The sequence below is a fragment of the Cuculus canorus genome, chromosome 2 (assembly GCF_017976375.1).
Source record: "Cuculus canorus isolate bCucCan1 chromosome 2, bCucCan1.pri, whole genome shotgun sequence".
NCBI lineage: Eukaryota > Metazoa > Chordata > Aves > Cuculiformes > Cuculidae > Cuculus > Cuculus canorus.
In genome coordinates, this window is record NC_071402.1 from 70,886,546 (window position 1) to 70,908,168 (window position 21,623).

At 38.8% G+C, this 21,623-nt stretch overlaps 1 protein-coding gene across 11 annotated transcripts in view; it reads right to left on the minus strand.

The window, feature by feature from the left end:
* The window catches only part of FHOD3 (formin homology 2 domain containing 3), a 403,933-nt gene that overhangs the window by 66,184 nt on the left and 316,126 nt on the right, over positions 1-21,623 (minus strand). For 8 of the 11 annotated variants that reach the window (XM_054057576.1, XM_054057575.1, XM_054057574.1 and 5 more), the window contains 4 exons: positions 14,921-15,055; positions 11,454-11,504; positions 6,659-6,873; positions 1,232-1,531 (listed from right to left, as the gene is read on the minus strand). In XM_054057576.1, the coding sequence (XP_053913551.1) occupies positions 1,232-1,531; positions 6,659-6,873; positions 11,454-11,504; positions 14,921-15,055 (701 nt within the window). The remainder of the gene's footprint in view (positions 1-1,231; positions 1,532-6,658; positions 6,874-11,453; positions 11,505-14,920; positions 15,056-21,623) is intronic. The other 3 variants (XM_054057577.1, XM_054057568.1, XM_054057572.1) reach the window with 2 other exon arrangements.

The following is a 21,623-nucleotide window of genomic DNA, read 5'->3' on the forward strand; positions in this document are numbered from 1 at the left end:
AGAGAAGAGGAAAAAAACTGTAAACTGTTCTCCCTTACTTACACTTGGACTATCTTGTACTATGCCACAGTGTAATGACATCCTTCATCTATCACACCTCCCCTCCGTTTCCTACATCCATCTATATTCTTTAAGATTACAACAGGATTCTAAGTAACTCACTCTTGGTGCTGGCTGAAAAGAAGACAGCTCTTAAATGTCGAACAAAATTAAATTAATCCTTCCCAGAAAAAGAAAAAAAAAAAGTGATGTAAACATGAACAGTACAATTTGACACTTTGTGAGGTCACCCCTGTGATTCAGAGCTGTCAAAAAAACCCAACAAGGCTATTTCATACTGCAAAGCAATTCTTGTTTTCTCTAGAATTTAGAAAAATTAGGACAACACACTCCACTGTTCAGCCCTAAGAAAACTTGGGAACCAAATGCCCTACTTACATTACATTCCTTTAACTCCCTATAAAAATGGGAAAAGAGTAATTAATCAACAAAGTTCAACATCTCCCTTTTACTCCCTCCCTGCTTGGGCTGCATGACAAACTCTCATTGTCATTACCTCTCTAGACAGAAAACTGGTTCTTAAGTGTTTTCTAGGCTGAGCTTTTACAGGTGCCTGGTGGCATATCTGACCGGAATCACTGGTCACTATAGAACTGGTCATTTCCAGACAAGGTCTTTTTTATGTGTTTTCTCCACATGAGGTAAGGATGGCCACAGCCCAGTCCTGTCTTAGAAGCTCCTATGTATCTCTCTCTGCTTTCTGAAGCCTAAGACATGAGAACTGGAGGGAAGGCACAAACATCCCAGCCCTCATTGCTCTTCCTTTTCTATTAAGAGGATGAGAAAAGGTATCTGAAATCCCATGACAAATCATGTCAGCACTGTCCCTTGTCTCATTGTTTTACATGTAGAAAACCCAAATAAATTCTTTGGGAGCTAGAGAAGCAAGTCACTGCAACACAATGATTCAACAGTTAATATATTAATCTTAGGGGAAGAAAACAGTCTTAAATCAAAGAAAACCTCATTTCATCAAGGTCTTACTGTCACCCAAACACAGAAACCCCATAAAAGTCTGGATTTCCAAGCAGGGAGTAGACCAGACTTGGCCATGGTGAATAAAGTCTCAGATAGGCGCAAATGGTTTGTTAGATAATTAATACAAGAGAGTTGCTAATTTAAGGTTTTTTTCCACCAGAAACCCTTCATTATTGAAAAAGCTTCACTTTACCAGTTTCATTGTCACTGGTTAACTTGTCCTCTCTCTCTTCCCTCTCTAAAGTGCTGCTTGCTGAGGATATGCTGGATGCAGAGCAGTTGTCTTTTTCATTCACTTCCTCATTCTGCCTCTCTTTTTCACTGAGTATTGCACTTTCTTCTGGCTCTCTGTCTGGTCCTTGTTCCACCTCACTCTCTGGTCCCACCTCTGTAGCCTCTATTTCCTTGGGTGTCTCCGTTCCCTGCTTGGCCTCAGCCTCCTGCTCTGGTTCTGGTTCTGTCTCTGTCTCTGGTTCAGGTTCACTGGCACTCACTGGTGGAGAAAACAATGGGAGAAAGAGATTCACTTAACAATGGAGTCGACTCAGGCTCAATCCTCTAAACGAGAGCGACATGAAAGTTATGCCTTATGGAAAGAAAAGAAAAAGCAAGTCCATGGCATGCTGAACATTAGGAGTAACAGACTGATGAATGTTGTGCAACAACAGCATTGCATGTGAGAGTGGGCTGGCAAATCCCCTTGCTTGCTGTCTGGAGCCAGTCCACTGTTTTTATACATACTTCCACAGCTGGAGTGTTGGACTCGCATAAAGATTTAAACAAACCAGCAGAAAATGGGCATCCCACTTGAGCATGACATTGGCAACTCACTGCCCAGACAGAGACAGGAAGAAAAAAAAGCAAAAACGAGGGAGATTGTGGCTTTTGGTTGAATTTTCTTTGGGTTCTGGAAGAATTCTTTTTTCACCTGATGAGGAACAATTCAATGAAAAAATAGAAAAGTTAGTTTTATTAACACAGTTGAATGGCACAATCTGGTAATGGCACTGTCACACATTTGGCTGACAAAACCCATATATTTACTTTAGAATAGCCACAACAAAAGCAAACAAAATTTCCAATATGCTTGGCATATGGCACAACTTTAGTTTCCAATTGGTTGGCATATGGCACACAGCAAATTCTGTTGATAGTACACTTGGTTTCTTCTTCCCTGTTTTATCACTGATGGTGAAATGAATTAATTCACTTCTAGGGTTTTCAGCTATAACAGCAGATTTTCACATGCAAATATTTTCTGCATGCTGCAAAGAAACTGAAGAGCATCCACACATATTCACATCAAGCAGCTCACAATTTTCTGAAAGCTGAATTGGCCATGCAAGAGTGATGAACATGGGCATGCATGTTAGTTCTGCATACTTCCCAAATTCCCTCTCTACTAAATCTTGTGTCGAGTGGTTGAACTACAATAACCGAGTCATACTTGTTTTTTTCCCCTCTGTTAACTATTTTTCATTACACTATTGCAAGAGAGCCTTCTGGACTTGTCATGGTCTTTGGATCACATGATAAATGATGAGATTTTCTTCAAGAACTACATGAACCTTGGAAAAAAAAAAGAGAAGTATCGCACTGGAATGCAATCTAAACATTTCAGTCTTCTAGGGAGCAGGTAAATAGATTTATCCTGAGAAAGTATAAGCCAAAATAATGAAGGTCACAATATTTTCCTAAGACTGTTTCACGTTGCATGCCTATCCTGTTTTCCGAGACATCCACACAGAGTATGATTCCTAACAATGCCTGTGCTTATCTTTACCATAACACATATGTTTTAAAGTAGCTTTCAGTAATACATCTTCAGTACTACACTATTCTACTTCATTTCATGTACTTTAAGCATACAAAACTGAAAATTATTTTTTTTGCAATTGATTTCATTGGAGCCAAGCTTCTATACTTTCACAATTGATTTTAAATGTGTAGTTAGTTAAACAACCAGACATGCATATATAATACATTCATATAAAATAAATGTACACATAATGCGTTTAATACATAGTCCACACTCACTCAAATCTCTCTAATATGTTTTAAAACACTCCCTACATAGGGATCCCTCAATCAATGTATAAAGATTTTGTCATTTTAAGCAATGGAGTAATTTGCATCTTCTGATATTTTCAAGACTTGGTCACATAAAGCCCTGGCAAACTGATTTGCTGTGATCTGATCGGTGACAGTCCTCTTCTGAGTGAGAAATTACAGAAGATAGCAAGCTGCTCCCTTCTGAAAAACACAACTATGAACTTATAATGCTGCACAGGGACATGTATGGAAATCATTTTCCTTTTGTTACTCAACTATAAATGAACCCTGAAGCAGATACAAGATTTTGTATCATTAGTACCTGCTGATAAGACTTCGAATCCCCAGTCCTACAAGCCCTCAGACAGAACAAACATCCTTCCAAGGCCCACATCTAATCCCCTGGCAGGGTAATATGATCAGGCAATCACAACTTCATCTATTTTCTCTGCTCTCTACTTGGAGCTGGGAGATACACTAGTGTCATTTGAGGATGCGTACAGTAAGTCTGAAGATGGCTATACCTACTCAAGACCTCGTTTCAATTTTTTGGACATGGCTTAAAGTCTTCTCCTCCCCTCTGTTCTTCCAGCACAGGATTCTTCTTGCTGTGAATTTAGCAGGGACTCTACCTCGCTTTCTCCACCCCCACCCCAATATTTTCCTACCAGTCCTTGTGTTGGTAAAAACTAGCACAGAATGATCTCCAGAAGGGAAATGGCTCTTTCTTCATCAAGTCAGAAATGATTTTTCTTTGTCTCTCATTCCAGTTCCTCCGCTTTCTGTACCATGGTTCCTTTGGCACTACAACTGGGGCTGCAATGGCCTCACTGCACCTTCATGCTCAGGTGCTTTTCCATCTGCTGAGGTGCTCTCACTAGTCATACTTGAGGCAGTGTTTGAACCTTGCCCAGCTACTAATATGTTCAGAAGGTTTCCTACTGTTCACAATGTGCACTTCGTTTGCCCTGCTTACTTCCTCAAGTGCTAAAAAAGCCGGTCCTCTCAGAGAAGGCTTCAACTCCAATTTCTTTGTGGACTGACTCCAGAGATGTTTTGGTTATTGTTGCTCTCCTTTACTGCACATGTGCACTTCATAAAATATTCTCCAATGAAATTACAAAAGAGGAAGTAGCTGCTTTGAAAAAAAATATTAAGTTCCATTGTGCAGTTATAGGACTGCCTTCATTTCCTCTGAATGCCATACGCACAGTTTTACAAGAGTAAGTCTTACAAGACTTGATTAGTTTAGTGGAACCAATTGTTTTAATATGAGGAAACACTTCAGCTCAGCAAGTCCAGATTTTTATATGGGTAATGCTACTGAGACATTTCACAGTGTAGGACAAAGTTCCACAGAAAAAAATCCGTTTTCTTCTTAAGTCAGTAGATATTGAATGGACAATGGATACGTCAGCACAAATGACATAAAATGAATCTGATTTTGAAAATCTAGCTAGTAAAGGAACACAGTTTCTGTTTGACTTTAGGTTCTAAATTCTGCAGACCAATATTACACATCCATTAACACTGTTTGGAGTGTCCTATGCACAGAACCAAGGAAACATTTTCCTTCTTCAGTTTAGTCCTTACTTGGGAAGATGGTGACCTCCATGTTCAAAGCAAGTGCTTGAGGTGCAAGTAATCTGGGTTTTGTCCATGGCTTTATTTCAGCTTTACTACAACTGGCTTAAACAAGTTAATGCCTCAGTTTCTCTATCTATTAAAGTGAGATTTCTAACATTTCCTAATGACAGTAAATGTTGAGATTTTAATCCATTATGGAGCATGAGCATAAGGAATTCAGATAATAGCCTAGAGGCCATAGCAAAATCTATAAATAAGCCTGCTAGCTGTTGGCTGATATTCAATAATCTGGGCACCTCCAAATGAGAAAGCCTGTCCTGTCCACATGCTCATTAATTCATATGACTTTTCCAACACTTTCATTAGGTCTGAAACAGCAGTCCTTCATCATACTCAGCTGACAATGAAGTATGCAGATATCAGGCCCCTATTCTCGTGTTCTCCTGCACATCTGCCTGCAGCCGCCTATGGATGGAGGTTTACCCTGCCCCATCCATGTGTTCTTTCCTCACAGTCTGTTTGCCAGGCTTCCAGATGCTGCCCTCTGATGCCTACTGATATTGCCAGGAGTTTTAGTAGAGATGTCCTGCCTACTCACGTGTTGACAGATGTGCCATATTCTGGCTTCCTGAAGTTGCTCTGTACACCTGCTCTAAAATGTATTCTCCAAATGGATTTTGTTGCTCCATTTCATGCCACATTTTTTTTTTAATGCTTCCAGGAGGAATATGTTAAAATAATCATCATAGAAGAGATACTTGCTTCCTACCCAGCTCTGAAATCCTAATAGTGGAAAAATTCAGCTTATTTGCTCTAAAAGCTATATTGCATTTAAAAAAATGGGCATCTGTATGTCTGTGAATATCAGTGTTACAGGAAAATACCCATATTTTTTGAGCTCAAATGATTCCCCTGAGACTTCTAAGGTGCCAGACAAGAAAACTGGGAATATAATTGGGAAGATATACAAACCTAAATTAAATAAACTTCACCTGCTTAGTAGAGCGAGGATAAACATACACAACATTCAGTATCTGAAACTTTTCTCTTAAACAGCCTTGTTTTATAGCATGCTACCAGCCATAACACTCAATAAAACCAAGCAGTGCAAATTACAAATGCATTAATCACCAATCTCATGGAGCAGGAAATCAAATCAAATCAAATCAAAATGTGGCAATAATTCACCCTCAACATGCATTCTAGCTCCTAATGTTAATGCAACATCATGTGGTACAAATGCAAATCTGTACGGTGGGTGTTTTTTGAGGACTGAAGGAGGGGTACATGATGCAAGTGTCAGAATGACGTGCACACACAAAAAATATTGCTCTGCATACCAATAAATTATACGACAGCAAACCAACCATGCAAACGTTAATTATACTTTCCTTTTCACTAATTTTCTGTGGTCTCTTTTAAGTCCTTTAGTATATGTGCTACAATTTTAAGAGTTTTTGTTGGTGTTAAAAATAACCAACACATCCTCCCTGCCTTCAATTCAAAACCTTTTCTGTTTGTCCCATTCAGCCTGTGCTCTGCTGGAAGGTTATTATGAACTTGGCACTCATCTGTTGCATTTCTTTCAGAGAATCCACATAAGCAAAATCTGCTGGCAGGAATATTGTTGGCTTAGTATTCTGTAACTTCTAATATACAAGGAACATGATGCTGAAATTAAGACTCTCTGTATGCTGTATTTTCCAATTATCTGATTCTAATAGCAACAGATAATGTAAATATAAATAACAGAAACAATTAACAGTGTACTCTTTGCTTGAATAGACTAGGAGACATCCAAATTTATGCAAAAAAAACCAGAAGGAAATTTAAGAAGATAGCATGAAACAATGCAATAAGGCCATTTACTTTGGCACCTCAGAGGTTATATTCTTGCACTCATGCATCAAAAAGCACTGCTAGCCCAGGAGAAACTGTGATAAAACCACTGCTCCTTCTGCCTACCCTCCTTTTCACTTACCTTCTGAGGGCTGAGGGGTCCCACAAGGGGTGGAAAGGGTCTTCAGCTCTTCCTGGGATTCTATGGATGCTGGGCTGACACACTTGGGTACAGGTGAGGATGGGGCTGAAGGAGATCTCAGGTTCAAGGACAGCTCACTTCTGCCTCGGCTTACGCTTCGACTCTTCAGCTCCTTCTCATACTCCTCTGCTGCCAGCCTCTCCAAGTATTTGTATCTGAAAGTTAAATTCCAGAGGGTTTCCGTAAAGAAAAAGAAGTCTGTGGCTGATGCTTGTTTATGGATGAAACACCTGCAGAGAATGATCTGACTTCCTGACAAAAGGGATACAGCACTAAACTGACTGTCTGCTCAATCTGCCAAAATACGCACACTAAAGCAAAGACTATTGCCCTGAAAAATGTTAATTTTCTCATGACAAAACAAAAGCAAAAACTAGCAGAGTTAAAAAGTCTTTAGATACAGTATTGTGTCTGCATAGTCCTTTTGGAAGCATTTGCCTGTCCTCCTTTTCACCCTTCTCTTTCACCTCCTTCTCCTCCTCTTAGCCCTCCCTCTCCAAAAACAAAAACGGGAGGGAAAAAAAAAAACCAAGAGAAAAAACCACCCCTCCAAAGCCAGAGCCCCTTAATACTGATGCAAATAGGCAAAGTCTGAAACTTGCTGCAAGGAGAGGAAATTAGTTCAGTGCAGCAGACAAAACCAGATCTCCCTGAAAATAATACCAATAATAAATGTTTGGATTGACTATCTGAAGTCTCTGAACCTGCTTCTGTTTGCTCTGAGAGCAACGCACTGGAATTCACTTTGTTCTCTCCAGAGTCTACAATGGAAAGTTTTCTTTTTTTTATTCTAAAAAATTTCTCCGCCGGACTCAGACATCCAATAGCTTGGACCTGACGTCACATGTAGTTTATTCATCAAAGTCACTTTAAAAGAACAAAGATACATCTGTTTTGCATTTTAGGCAGGCAGAACTCACTAACTGTTTATTAAGACCAGCTACCAATCATATTCTTCATAGTGTGCTTTATACATTTCGACCAAAATAACTCTGAAATATGTGCCCCTTCCAGATGTCTGCTAATTTTATCCGCCATTATTTCCTAAGGAATAAATTCATGAATATAGCTGGATCGGGCTTTAGATTATTTGTCCTACCCACAGGTGAACTGTTAAGCAGGTTTATCAAGACTACTGCTTATGTTCCTGAAACACTGTGGTCATCCTCCTATAACCCACTGCTGTAAACACTTTGTAACAAGGAACATCTCTCCTCCCCCTTCTGTCTCACTGACAGCCCAAATTAGCTTAAAAAGCAGGAAGGGTAAAGAAGTCAGCCATGCGTTGTAACAAACATGTTTAGTACACAGGGCAGCCACACACACATGCACATTTGCAAACCAAACCAAATCTCTCCATATGTAGAGAGCATAGAAACGTGTCTTTGAAGAGCAGCTCTTGTGTTTTCAGAGGCAATTTGCTTTATGGCAAACAGCAATAATGAAGAACAAACTCATTTTCTTTTATACCTCCAGAGATATGCACAGGCTTTGAACAAATTCTGCAAGAAAAAGAACCCCTACAGACTCTGGATGAAAATATAACAAGCCACATACTTGTATGGTTATAAAATAGGAACTGTTTACAATTCTAACATGAAGCCAATTCTCAAGAATGATTTTTGCCTTTTCAATAGAGGAGAAAGCCTTTTGCTGGTATTAGCATAATGTTTTGTTACAGTTCATGAAGCCAGTCTTTCTTTTAACATTGGTCACTTGTACACTGCGCCTGCTGCCTTCTCACAAGTAGAGCAGATGGGACTTCAGGCTCATAAAGAGCCATGCAAACTATCACTTAGTTCAAACAGGTACAGCCCAGCTGGCTGCTGCCGAGGAGCGTTTTGCAGTTTGCCAACAGACTGCAACAAAGGTTTGGCTGGATCCTTCTGTGGGGGGGGCCTACAATGTTTTATTGTATTTAGCACTCTTTCAGCTGCTTTAACATTTCAGCTTCTGTAGCTGTGTGCTGCACAGCCAATCAGCGAAGCAGAGGACTATCATCAAAATACGCCTTCTCAAAACATATGTGTTCATTATACTGAAAGAAAAAAGGGAACCGGAACAGCAACTCTCATGGCAGCACATCAGCATAACCAGTTATTGAATTGGAACAGCAGTTTAACAAGAGTTTAAAATTATTCAAGAATCAGTTATTAACACTTCATACTTGACAAATTACATTCATTTAGGCTATTTTTTTATTTCTGCCCAACATCTTAACAATGAATGAATGCCAGCATCACATACACAAGGTCTCATGAAGACTGAAATCTGAAGGAGTTGAAAGGATGAGCTACCTTTCCCTCTGCTGCAATTAGTTCCTCCACTACAGGATTGACATATTGTCTCTGTATATACTGCCTTACTTCTTTAAATCATGGAAACCTGCAGACATCATCGTTCTTACGCAGACTCTCCTCTATAGACAAATAGCCAAAAGTCTGTGGGCTATCCATTTGGTATACCACACGAACGTGACATTCCACTTACTTTCAAGTAGATGAAAATACATTCTCTGAGTCTCTGAGCAATGCCCTGAGGGGAACTTAGATGTTTATGTACCAACAAAGTCACAGAGTGGAGAGCATTTGAGCTGTAAATCAGACAAAAGAGGGCTTGGGGATCTCACTTTTATTGTTGTTTTTTTTCTAATTACCACTGGAAAACACCCAGCCAAGCAAAGTAAAAAAGGCCTTAAATCATTGAAAAGCAAGAACATGTTAAACGAATGGTGCCGAGTTACATGTAGACCCCTTGAAACTGGGGGAATCTTTCTCCCTCATACCAAGGCCACCCTAGAGCCACTGGAAAAGCAGGTGCCTGTATTGTGGAGTTCCAGGGTGACATGATAGAATGCTCCAAAGAACTGACAGTATTTAGTCAAGCCAGTGTTTTTAACAGAGCCTTTCCTGTGTACTCAATATTATCTCCTTCTACTTCTCCAAAGTGATATGGAGGAAACACACAATCCAGATTTTAACAAGGATTTCAGCGCCTTGGCTACAGCATTTTCTTATAGCCCATGCATTCTCTTAAAACAAATTGACATGCAAATTTCTATAGGAAATAAAACTTCATTTGTGCAAAGGTGTTTGTTAAAAAAAAATAGTTACAAAAGGCCAATGTAATGGACTACTGGTGCAAGACTTTTCTTGCTGAATTTTTTCCAATATATATGTGGTGTCAAAGCAAACATGTCTTTCCTCTTTATGAAGAAGAACTGATAATTTAACATTTCAGTTCAAATGCGCCCTGAGGGTAAAGACACATTTCTAATAACCAACAAAACTGTCTCAGATTGCACCGCAGTGATGCCCTGCTGGTGAACACTTCACTGAAAATACTCCAGTTTACTTGACATGTTCCCCTCCAGCTTGAAAATGCTGAAGAATTTCCTTCTAATTTGTTTCAAATCTTGGTCACAAGTATGGTCGTTTTAAAACGTTTTAGTCAGCTAAGATCAGTGTATGATGCTTATGTGCTCAGACTCGCTTCATTCCAGAAAATGCTTAAAACAATTTGTAATTGGTCTGGCTGGAAGGACAAAGGAAAGCCCATCTGCCTTTTCTTACTCTTAGAGTTACCAAAATAATTTTTAATATTACCTACTTCAGTCACAATAGATCAGACTTTAGTGTGTAGAAACAAAATGCTATCTGTATGATGATTTTGTGGAAAAAACCCCCAAAAAACAAAAAAAAACCAAAATGAAAATGGAACAGCACAAAGATTTCTGAGATGGCTGCTCTCATACTTGATAATGCAATTTTAATTCCTGACAATCCAAAAGTATCTCCAGCGAGTAAGCTCTAGAGGACCATGTCCTACATGCAAGATAGTTCTTACAATATATTTTTAATATTATGCTATATCTGGTGGACAAAGCAGAACTGAAGCAACCTGGATGATTCTTCATCTACTATTTGCTCAGTAATGTGCATATTTTCTAGTTAAAAACAAGAGCTCCCTCCAGGGTGTAATTACTAGTGGAGGTAGACATGAAGCTACTGAAAGGCAAAGGTCTTTAGTCATGTATTCCTTGAAAAATGTGCTTTCATAAGCATGTAGCTCCCAGACAAGCCCAGAGTTTCTAAACTATTCAATTGAATTTAAAAAAATAAAAAAGGAAAAATCCAGCTCAGTCCATTTAAATATGCTGTTTAAAAAAAACTAAAGCAGTGCCCCAATGATAAACACTGCTAAGCTTTGTAATTTACTCACTGACGTTTAGAGAGGTCAGCAGAGAAAACTTGGCCCTGAAAGACAAAAATACTCTGTGAGTGGGTCAGAACCATTTCCACCAGCCTGTAAGTGCAGTTTTGCAATTCCTGTGACCCCAGTTTCCTTTGTCCTCAGTTGCCTTTTCTGACCCTCCAGAAAGCTCAGGACTCGCTGGGTGAGAAAGACTGGCTTATTAAATTTATAAGTATACTACATTTGGGCAAGTTTCTGAGGCAAATGGAATGAGCTTATTCCCCACACAAATAGATAAAAGATATATCATCAATCATTCTTATGCATCCCAGTCCCAGTGCTCTTCATTTATTGCTGTGCTTACAGTTGGACTTCATTCTCCTCTTCAATGAAATAACAGCTTTCTTATATAAGAAAGCCTTTTGGAACAAAATTGTTCCATGCATGCAGAATTAAAAACGTAAATACACAACAGCTCCACAGTGAAGAATACAGGAAGTGCAAACAACCAAAATGAAGGATGGATGCATTATATACAAACCTCTCTTCTCGTGCTTGTCTTAGTTCTTCTCTTTTGTCTAAATAATCACGGCTAAAAAGAAAATTGCAGAGGAAATCAGGATAATAAGGTAAGTAACAGAAGTTTAAGTGCAGTAGGAGAAACCAAGAGCAGTAAAAACAAGCAGACCAGAGACAATGAAGGCTGTTGTCAGCAAAAAATATTAGTTTGTTTTTATAAGAAAAGCTGAAAAGTGCGTGTGTACACTTATCCACTACGAGTATGTATATATCAGATATGTAGTTCAGAAGTTCACTGTAAGTAATTATAAAAAACTTCAAAAAGTGAAGAACATGATGTACATTTTGAAACCTGGTACCTGAAATCAGATAAAATGAACCAGACTCATCTGTAATGAGGAAGCACAGTAGTGTCTATTAAACCATTCCTCATTTGCCTCATCTAGAATACCCCAGAACAGTGACCGGGGCATCTGTCAGGCTAGACCGAGGCAGGGAGCATACCATATCGGCTCTTTTTCTAATATACCTTTCCTCAGTGTGTTTTAGTTGCCATAGTTGGAAATGGGACAGAGGAATGGCATAACTGGGAGGGAAAATTCTTCGTTCTTACAAGGTGCATGCAGGATCATTGGACAGGTAACAAACTTTCACTTCTTTATTATTCACCCTGAATTTTAGATACAAACCTCCCTCTATTTCAGCTGCCCCTCCCACAGCTCCTCAAGTAACTCATGTATTTAGCTTTTGCCAAGTTAACTCTGCTGGATGTCCGAGTACTGTGATTTCAGGCAGGTCTGTCACACCACAAATATAGATACAAATTTAACTGGGAGCACAGCAAAACCAAGTGAACAAAACTGACGAGACTTTCATCTTATCTGTTAGATTCTTCCACAGTGTAACCTCTGAGTACCAGAGAAATTTTCAGAACTACACAATTTTTTAATAAGCCACTATTTTTTATCTTTATATTGTGTCATCAAAGGAATTATTACTATCTACAAACAGTTTTCAAACGTCTGCCTACAAGTGCTCTTCAAGAGTCCATTAATGGTGAATGCACACTACTGTTTCAGGCTATTTCCATATCACAGAATCACAGAATCACTAGGTTGGAAAAGATCTCCAGGATTATCGAGTCCAACTATTCCTATCAACCACTAAACCATGACCCTGAGTATCTCATCCACCCATCTTTTAAATACTTCCAAGGATGGTGACTCCATCACGAGTGCCCAATGACTCTGTGAAAAATTTTTTTTTCCTGATGTCCAGCCTGAACCTCCCCTGGCAGAGCTTGAGGCCATTCCCCCTTGTCCTGTCCCCTGTCACTTGGGAGAAGAGGCCAGCTCCCTCCTCTCCACAACCTCCTTTCTGGTAGTTGTAGAGAGTAATAAGAACTGAACACAGTACTCAAGGTGCGGTCTCACTAGTGTCGAATATAGAGGGAGAATAACCTCCCTGGCCCTGCTGGTCACACCATTTCTGGTGCAAGCCAAAATGCCATTGGCCTTCTTGGCCACCTGGGCACACTGCTGGCTCATGTTCAGGTAGCTGTCAACCAAGACCCCCAGGTCTTTCTCCTCCGTGCAGCTTTGTATCCTTTGTATCCACAAACTGTTTATGCTTTCATCATATTTTCAGAGTATTCTTTTGGAATTAAAATAACTATGGGAATAACTGAAAGGAAAAAAACAATCCAGGAATTTTTCAGCAGGCAAATTTTAACATTACTCTTTCCCTGCTGACAACTTTCACCGTTCCCTACAGTTGAAGAATAATTCTTGTTTTTAGGAAGTATTGCTCTATATATGCAACCGGTACAACAGTCCTCCTGTAAACAATGTTCATTATGTAAAGCATTCCTTTTGCTAGCAATAGCTTATGAAGCTTTTTAACACCTCACCTAAAACCAAGTTCTTTCACAACTGGTGATGCTCTCCTTTCAATTATCTTCAATTTGTCAATAATGGTGCCAAAACCTAGTGCAATGTTCTCAAGGCAGAGTTGGAAAGAATGAGATAACAAATGAGTCATGATGGCAAATCCAGTACTGCTCACAAGTTTAAAGGCTGTGAATTGCAAGTGCTATTTTTAATCAAAAATACATCTTCACAGACTGGTTTTCTAGCCAAACTGATGATACGATAACGTAATCCCAAGAACTCTTACAAAACTGTCCATGATTGTTTGCTGTGGCTTTGTCCTCCTCCTGCCAGACTGTTTAATCAACTGTGGGATGCTATCTGTCTGAGAAGTTTAGTGGCTTTGGAGACCCTCTACTCAGACACAAGTTATAACTTTTGGGTGACAAACCTAGAAGATGAAAACACTGGGTGCTGAAAAATTGTCATCCTAAATATGCAACACAACCATGACATTTAGTTTCTGACTCTGGAGTAATGGGATGAAAATGTATACTTAAAGAAATTTGGTTTTCAGACTTTAAGGATGCTCTTTTAGTGACAGAACAACTACTGTAGCCAATGTCTATTGAAATGTGCAGATCTGTTATTCAAACAGGTCAAGCTGCCAAAAGTCACGGTGGCTTTTTTGGTCTGGGAGTTTCCTTTCTGAAAGATCATCTTGGCTGTCCACGACAGCCTACTGCAGCCTGATGATACCACTTAGAGGGAAAGTTTTGGAAGAGGCTTGAAGACCGAGACCTGATTGTTTCTGTTTCAGGAGAACTTGGGCAGCTGTTGGCTGCCAAAGATCCTATTATGGTGCTCTTCCACCTTCCCTCCACCTCTCATTTTCTTCTAAACTAGCTATCTTCTGGAGCCAGGAGAACATCTCCTTCAACCACCCACCCACCCAATAGTAAGTTACTCCTCTTTCCAGATTCACTATGAGACAGACCATTTCCAGTTCTTACTGAAGAGATGATTACAGTGAAAACAATTCTGCATACTAATAAACAAGCTCACATGAAAACCAGTGCCATCTTTTCCATAATTATCAACTGAGGCAATGAAACATTTATCCTACCATTCTTCATACGACTCTATTATGTCTTTTAAGTACTAAAAATGTTTACCCTGAGATCCCACAGCACACAACATGTTCTCAGATGTGAAAATGGAGAGTCCTATATTCAGCTAGGGCCTTTGTCTGGCCACAGTTTGAGCCATAATTTTTATAATTAATTTCTGCCACTTGCTGTTTCCAGAAGGAAGAGATACATGCTCAGAAAAGCAGGAAAAGGTAGTTTAAAAGCACTACCACAGATCCTGAAACAGCAAAACACTTCTACTTTGCAGAACATAAAAACAAAAAGATGTCTCAGTGCTGTCTATTCCTCTCTGCCAAAATTCATCATGATGTATTTAATATAACAGTTCTTGAGATACTTAGATCAAGAAAGATATCTAAAGAGACACACAAGCTATTAATCAATTCAGTTATTTTGCAATTGAATATCTCAATGATTTACAAATCCATCACACATTAAAACAACAGATTGAGAGCAAATTTGGTTCCTACTTGAATTTGTTTCTTTCTTCACGTTCTATCCTTTGCAACCTTTCTTCTCTCTCCTGACGTCGTCTTTCTCTTTCTGCTGCCAGGGACTCCTGGTGCTGCCGAAAAGATGATGTAAGGAGACCACCCAAAGCTGGCCTGCAGAGTAGGAAGATTAGATTTCTCAGTGTCACTTTTATTGATTACACTGGCAAAAACCAAGTAGCAATCATTCAGGAAGTAACATAATCCCAGTCAAGAGAATGACATGGCAATATTTAGGTATAGATGCTTCAAAGCACTGGTTAAGTGTCTTCTTGCTATATTGATTTTAGATACAGTGATGACCTTAAGAACCACAAATGTGGTAGGCTTCTTAAACTGCCAAATTTCTGAAGCACTAGTAAAGCACATGTAAGAATCCTTCAGACTATTTCAACTGCAATATTGTCTAAATTATTTTTGTTTACTGTATAATCCTGTTAACTGAAAAGGTAAATTGTATAAAGGATTTTTGAGACTTTTTTTACAAGAAGAAAAAGCTAGACATTTTTTCCAGCACTTTTCAAATGTGTTATGCAATGGTGTTACAAACAGATGTGCCACAAACACCTGAGAATCCTGTACACAGAAACCCAAGAGTGAAAGAAGATGTCAGGACTAGCCTTCAGAATTTGAATGCTCTCTTAAGTAGGACACATTCTTCCTTTATACATTCAGAAATTCTATTATTATTTCCTTGCTACCTGAACTGAAAGTGCAAAATTAATCACATATAGGAACACATCAGTAAAATACACAGGGACAGCACAGCTAGTTATAATAATCACTAAGTGGTATCAAACTTGCAATTAAAAAATCAGAGGAAATGGGATTGGAGAAGAACATATTGTCCATTTTCATCTCCTTGCCCAGGGCAGGATTTAGTCTTCTAAAACCACTTAGTCTTCCCTTTCTTGAAAACTGTTTGTTTGACCTGCCTTAAAACTCCTTATTGATGGTCATACCACACCCATCTAGTGCTTAACTACACCTGTCAGCAAGAAAGTCTTCTCTGTGGTGTAGCCTAAATTTCTCTTTTTGTCATTTAGACCTATTTGTTCTTATTCTGTCCACAGTAGACAAAAAGAACAGTTTTGCTACCACCTGCTTTACAGAAAAGCAAGAATTAGTTTGAAAGGGGACTTTCTTTGCTGTCCTCTGGCCGTAACTACAAACTGGATGCTCCATGGTAGGCTACTGTAATGAAGAAGGCTTAATGTTCCTACCCACAATGCATATCAAACTTCTAGTTGTTGTTCAGGAGGCTGTTCAGATGCGTGAGATAAGGTGAGCAAATGCCCTGCCCAAAAAGTGGGACTTTTTTTTTGTCAGAAATGGCAGCATCTACATTAAAGACTTCTCAAATATGCAAATATTTTTTTCTTTGAGATGAAACAGCTTTAAGAAGCAAATAAACTTTAAAAAAGCTGCATTTGCAATTTTGGTCTTGACAGAGATCTTTGGTTAGGATAGTGGTTCCTCTTACACATCTTTTCCCCAACATAGTGGTATTGGTACCACTGTCCTCTCACACAGCAACAGTGACTTTGGAGTAAACATGTCTTTCTGTACAATACAGAAAAATCTGTATTGTACAGGGGAATTTTATACAGATGTAAATGTATCCACACTGATTGAATTTGACTGATAAAATCAACAAGACGTAACTCACGTAGAATGTTTTCTGTGCATTACTATAACATGAGTTTTGCAATGAATGGAATAATGAGAGAAATAGATGTTGCCTTTTCTGAAAAGAAAGTAAACACTGTCTGAAGGGTGGTTCTCAAACCAACAAGGCAAACCTGAATAATTTTTTTGGTTATTTTTAAAAAATTAGATCCTTTTCCTTTTTTGTTTACATGCTTATGGCTGCACAACGTAGGCATTTAGTGTAATGGCACTAGTTGAAGTTAAGTGCAGGAGAAGATAAAACCATTAATGCAAACCTATTTTTCCAAGTGTCTATGTCCATGCAAGCAGGAATGCCACCAAATGTAGCCATTTCAGCTCCACTGGCAGCAGGGCGGTACTAATATAATTTAAATAATTTCAATAAATTGAATTTCAGTATGTCATATCCCACCCACACAAATATTACATAAAATGGTATAAAACTTGATATTCTGTAATCCTCCCTGCTGGCACTCCTCCAGAGCTACAGTATCAATGCTGGATCACACTCAAACCCATAAAAATCTCTAATATGCCCCAGCACTAAGAAAAGGGAAAAAAATTCCTCAAACGCTGGCAGACAAGTACATGCAATGAATTTTCCCTTGAATATATTTTAATTTTATTTTAACCTTTGGCCTTTTAGTGCATGTTGCAAGAGAAGGCACTCAGCAGAAACAGTAGTGCCACTGTACTAAGATTCAAAAACTAGAGCTCCATTCCTGAGGTAGCATGAAAAACCATGGCGATACGGTTGGATATATCATGAGAAATTGCTCTCAGAAGGGGAAAATTGGACATGCCTCCACATGAAGACATTTGGAAATAAGCTGTAAGAGACAGCAAAAAGAGGGTCTCTATCAAGACTGTGCTTCTATCTGTTCTGTGTATTTAGCTTGCTATCCCACCCTGTCCCCATCCCATCCAGCAGCCCTGAAGTTTGCAAACTCCATTTGGAGTCAAAGGAAGTTATGACTTAATAAAACCTGAAGGAAAATTATGGAGAAGGATGGGGTGATGCTGAGAGACCAAAGCAGTAATTATAGGTCTGCACAGAATCTAGCAGGCTGGAAACCTTCAGCTCTGACTAAGCTCTTCGGGGCTCCACAGTAAATATATATTCTTATCCATAGGATTACAAGGGAATTGCTTAGAGATGTGCAGCTTAGTCCTGCAGATGGGATTCTAACCTGACCCTGGTAAAAAAACGTCTACACATGCCAGAACACCTTGTTTGGAGGTTTGATCTAGCACAGTTTGGTTTGTGTTGTTTATGCAGCTAAAATTTGCAGCTGTATGAACAGCAGTCCCACAATCTAAATAAAATATCCATAGTCATATACCCAGCAAAAACTTCCATGTGTAAGAAACTGAAAATTAATATCTGTGTGCCATATTAGTGTGTCATGTTTTGGAAACTAATTGGATTAATAATAAATAGACAAAACTTGGTATTTCCCACTGGTTATTTCATGAATCCATACTTCAGCTGAGTTACGAGCTACAGTATAACATGCATACATGAGTCAATTCATTTGTCCCAAACACAGTCAGTCCTGGACTGCCATATTGCATACAACAGTTTATTGCATGAAACGGTCAAAACTAACGGTCAAAACTAACAGTCAAAGCAGTGAGAAAGTTCTGTTGAAACAGGCCATAATTAAATAGACAGGAATATGGCCAGCTGACTCCTTGCGTGGCACTGGCTTCTTGAAATACAGACAGGTTTTGGACTTCTGTCACACTTAGAAAAGAACAGGAAAAAAAACCAGCACAGATATTGCTGAGTTAGAGCTCCTTTAGCAGTTAGACCCTGCAGTGTCCAGCTCACTCGACCTGACACATTTCCGCTTCATGAAGACAAAATCTCACAACAAATGCTGAGACCATTTGAAATATCATAAACTCTCAGCTTCACTGTTGTTATCAAACACTGTAACTCAACTGGTATTCACATGCATCTGCTTCTTAATCTGAACCGCAACTGTAAATGAGCAGATGTTCCTTCTAGTCAGCCCTATCCTTAGTTTTCTACATGTGCACAAACTAAACTTGGAGGAAACAGGTGTTACTTTCAGGGTGTACAAACCTGTAAAACAGCCAGAAGTAAAATCAAGAAGAGGTATCCCTCAAATATTCCAAACAATTTGAAAAGGTTCCCCCCTCCCACCCGTATTCGTGTAAAGTAAAGGTTCCCTTTCACTATAATTGAATTACATATGGCAATGTGAACGGCCAAACCAGCCGGCAGGAAGGCTTGGGCTGAGCCTTCAGGTAATTTTGGTGCTTTGATGTTGTTTAAAGGGTGACAGAACCTTCAGGCCTGTGGAATATTTAAGTCTTACCGCCACAGGCTGCATTTCAAAAATGGGTGAGCAAGGAAAAGGCTAAAAAAAATTCTGGCATTGAATCAAAGGTAGTAAGAGATTTTAACAGAAAAGCGTATGTGAATACTCAATGAAAGCATAATAGAGTGATCACTCACAAAATGAGGTTATAGCTAATATATGCCAGTGTTTTAATGCTGGTGTCATATGTTACCAACTGGTAATATCAACCATTTGTTCTACTCCACAAATACAGTCCAGAAGGATTCTTACTCTGACTATTTTTAGTCTTGTAGAGAACACAAGACTATTAAGAATAGACTGTTAATATAAAAATATTAAGAAAAGCTTTCTTTTGCTTGGTGTTAAAATTAAACAAGCTATGTTTTTATGCTCTCATTCCAGAAAGAAAACACACAACAAGAATATGTCTAAATCTGGGGATCTGTGAATATAGCTCCACACCATGGATTTAGGACCTGAGGCTAGAGAGGTCATTAGTTACTTATCTTGTTGGAAAAAGACAGAAAAGAGAAAAAAATATGGAAAAAAAAAAGAAAGAGAAGGAAAAAGAAGGCACCAAAATGTACAGAGGGCAGAGGATACAAAGCCAAAACACTGATTGTAGGCTAAAGCTCTTCTAAAAAAAACCCCAGGTAACCTGACATTTAACATAGCAGTGAATTAGTAATTATTATTAAAAACAGAAGGTCAGGAAGACACAAGATATCTCTTTGCATGTACTTGCAGTTTTCTGACAATACCCCATCGCAATACCCTGTGACTATACATTGTGAAAGGGAATATGTGAACTGAATTACTCTAGTCTTGTTGAGAATTGAAGAAAATATGTCTGTCTTACTCTAAGACACTATGTTACAGCCAAACTGCAGTTATCAACTTCAATTGTTCTACGTTCATGTTAACTCTGAAATACTCTTCTTTTGTGACTGTGTTTTCTTCTAACTGAATTTTTAAAATTTGCTAAATGGAAATAGTTATCTATTTCAAGAACACAAAATACAAATTTATAGTTGTAGGAGCTACAAAAAAAAAAATTAACAGATGAGAGGAAACCCCTTTAGGTCATAAGGTCAATAGTAAGGATTTTCTTTAATATAACAAAGGTCAAAATCATTAATAACCTTAATAAGGAAGCACTAATTAACATTTTTTTCCAAAGTGCTCCTGGTCCAGCAGTCATGGGAATGCTACAGAGAGGGAATAACAGTTGTCGGCTCGTACTCAGGCCTCAAGTAACTCTAAATGTCTCTTGGCTTTAACAAAATAAATCCGCTTTCCAGCTCAGAAAGAGACAAAAGAGGCAGCAAAGCTGCCAAGAGCCATATTGCTTTTCACAGTTAAAGAAACTCTCTGTGTGTTATGTCTCTCTGCATGACAAGACAAATTCAAAAACATGTTGATAAAAGATTTTGCAAACAGACTAAACACTAGTTGAGGAATCTTTACAGAACTTCTCTCAAAAATAAACACAAAATTGAGAGATAAAACTACTGACTAATGCTTCCTTTGAGAAAGAAACCTGAGAATGACCAAGAGAAGAACTGATTGTTAGGCTTTCAAGGGGCCCGAGGGGCTACACAAAGTAAAACTATAGTGGGGCAGAGCTGTGCAGAGCCAGAGCAATGCACAAGGACTTTCTACATACATGCTCCTCCTTCAGCTTGACATGGACAGGTCTTCCACTGTATTTCTGTCTTTCTCCAATGTGCAGCTTCTCGTTCTCATGTGAGTCACAAATTGCCTGGAAGTAGCTTGCAGGGCCCCCCTGTATAAGCAGGTTATTGTACATGTCCTTTGAGCATCAGGACTACATACTGAGTGTTTGGCCAGCAATATGGTGCATTCTGAAACCCTCAGTTGGCTCATGCTTTCTGTTTAAACAAATGCCCTGTGATAAAGCCTACAAAGCTGCAATCAAGAATACTGCTTACACAGTAGTTCAACAAGCAGCTAAGCCAGCGCAAGCCACCACTGCTTCCCAAACTGTAAATCATCAAGTAACTCCTAAGGCTGCTTTTCCTCTTAAAATCTAAGCAATAAAGCTGAGGCTTTTGCCCTGGGCCACTATTATCAACTACCAAGCTATTCCTTCCTCATTATGTTATTTAGTGAAAGATGAGTTTGGCATTTACCACAAGAGAAAATAGCCACAGTCTCTAGTTTGAGAGCTCAGAAATATGTATTAAGATACATAGAAAATGGCAGAAGCAGAGAGAACAGAAAGCCAAGGAAACAGGAGCTGTTCTTTGGACAGTAGCAGCTTTGTAGAGTGTATTTTATATATATATATATATATAGGGTTTTGTGTATATATGTAGGGTGTAACTCCAGATGGCTAATTAAAAAAAAAAAAAAAAAAAAAAAAAAGACAAAAGAGAACTTGCCAAGAAGCTTCATCCAGCAGCGCGTCCTTGGTGGTGTTGATTAGAGAGACCTTAACTGAAAAGCTTTTAAGCATTCTCAAACAGGATTTGTTTTGTTTTCTTTTGCTTTGCTTTTAAGTGACACAACTTGAAAAAAGGCACAAGATTGCCAGAAAATCACTGTTTCAGGCACCTGGCAAGGGAATAAAACTCAAAAGAAGAGTACTTGCAAACTTCTGCTGTGCTTCAAGTTTACACTTCAGGTATGTTTTTTAAAGTGTCTTTTAAAAAAGA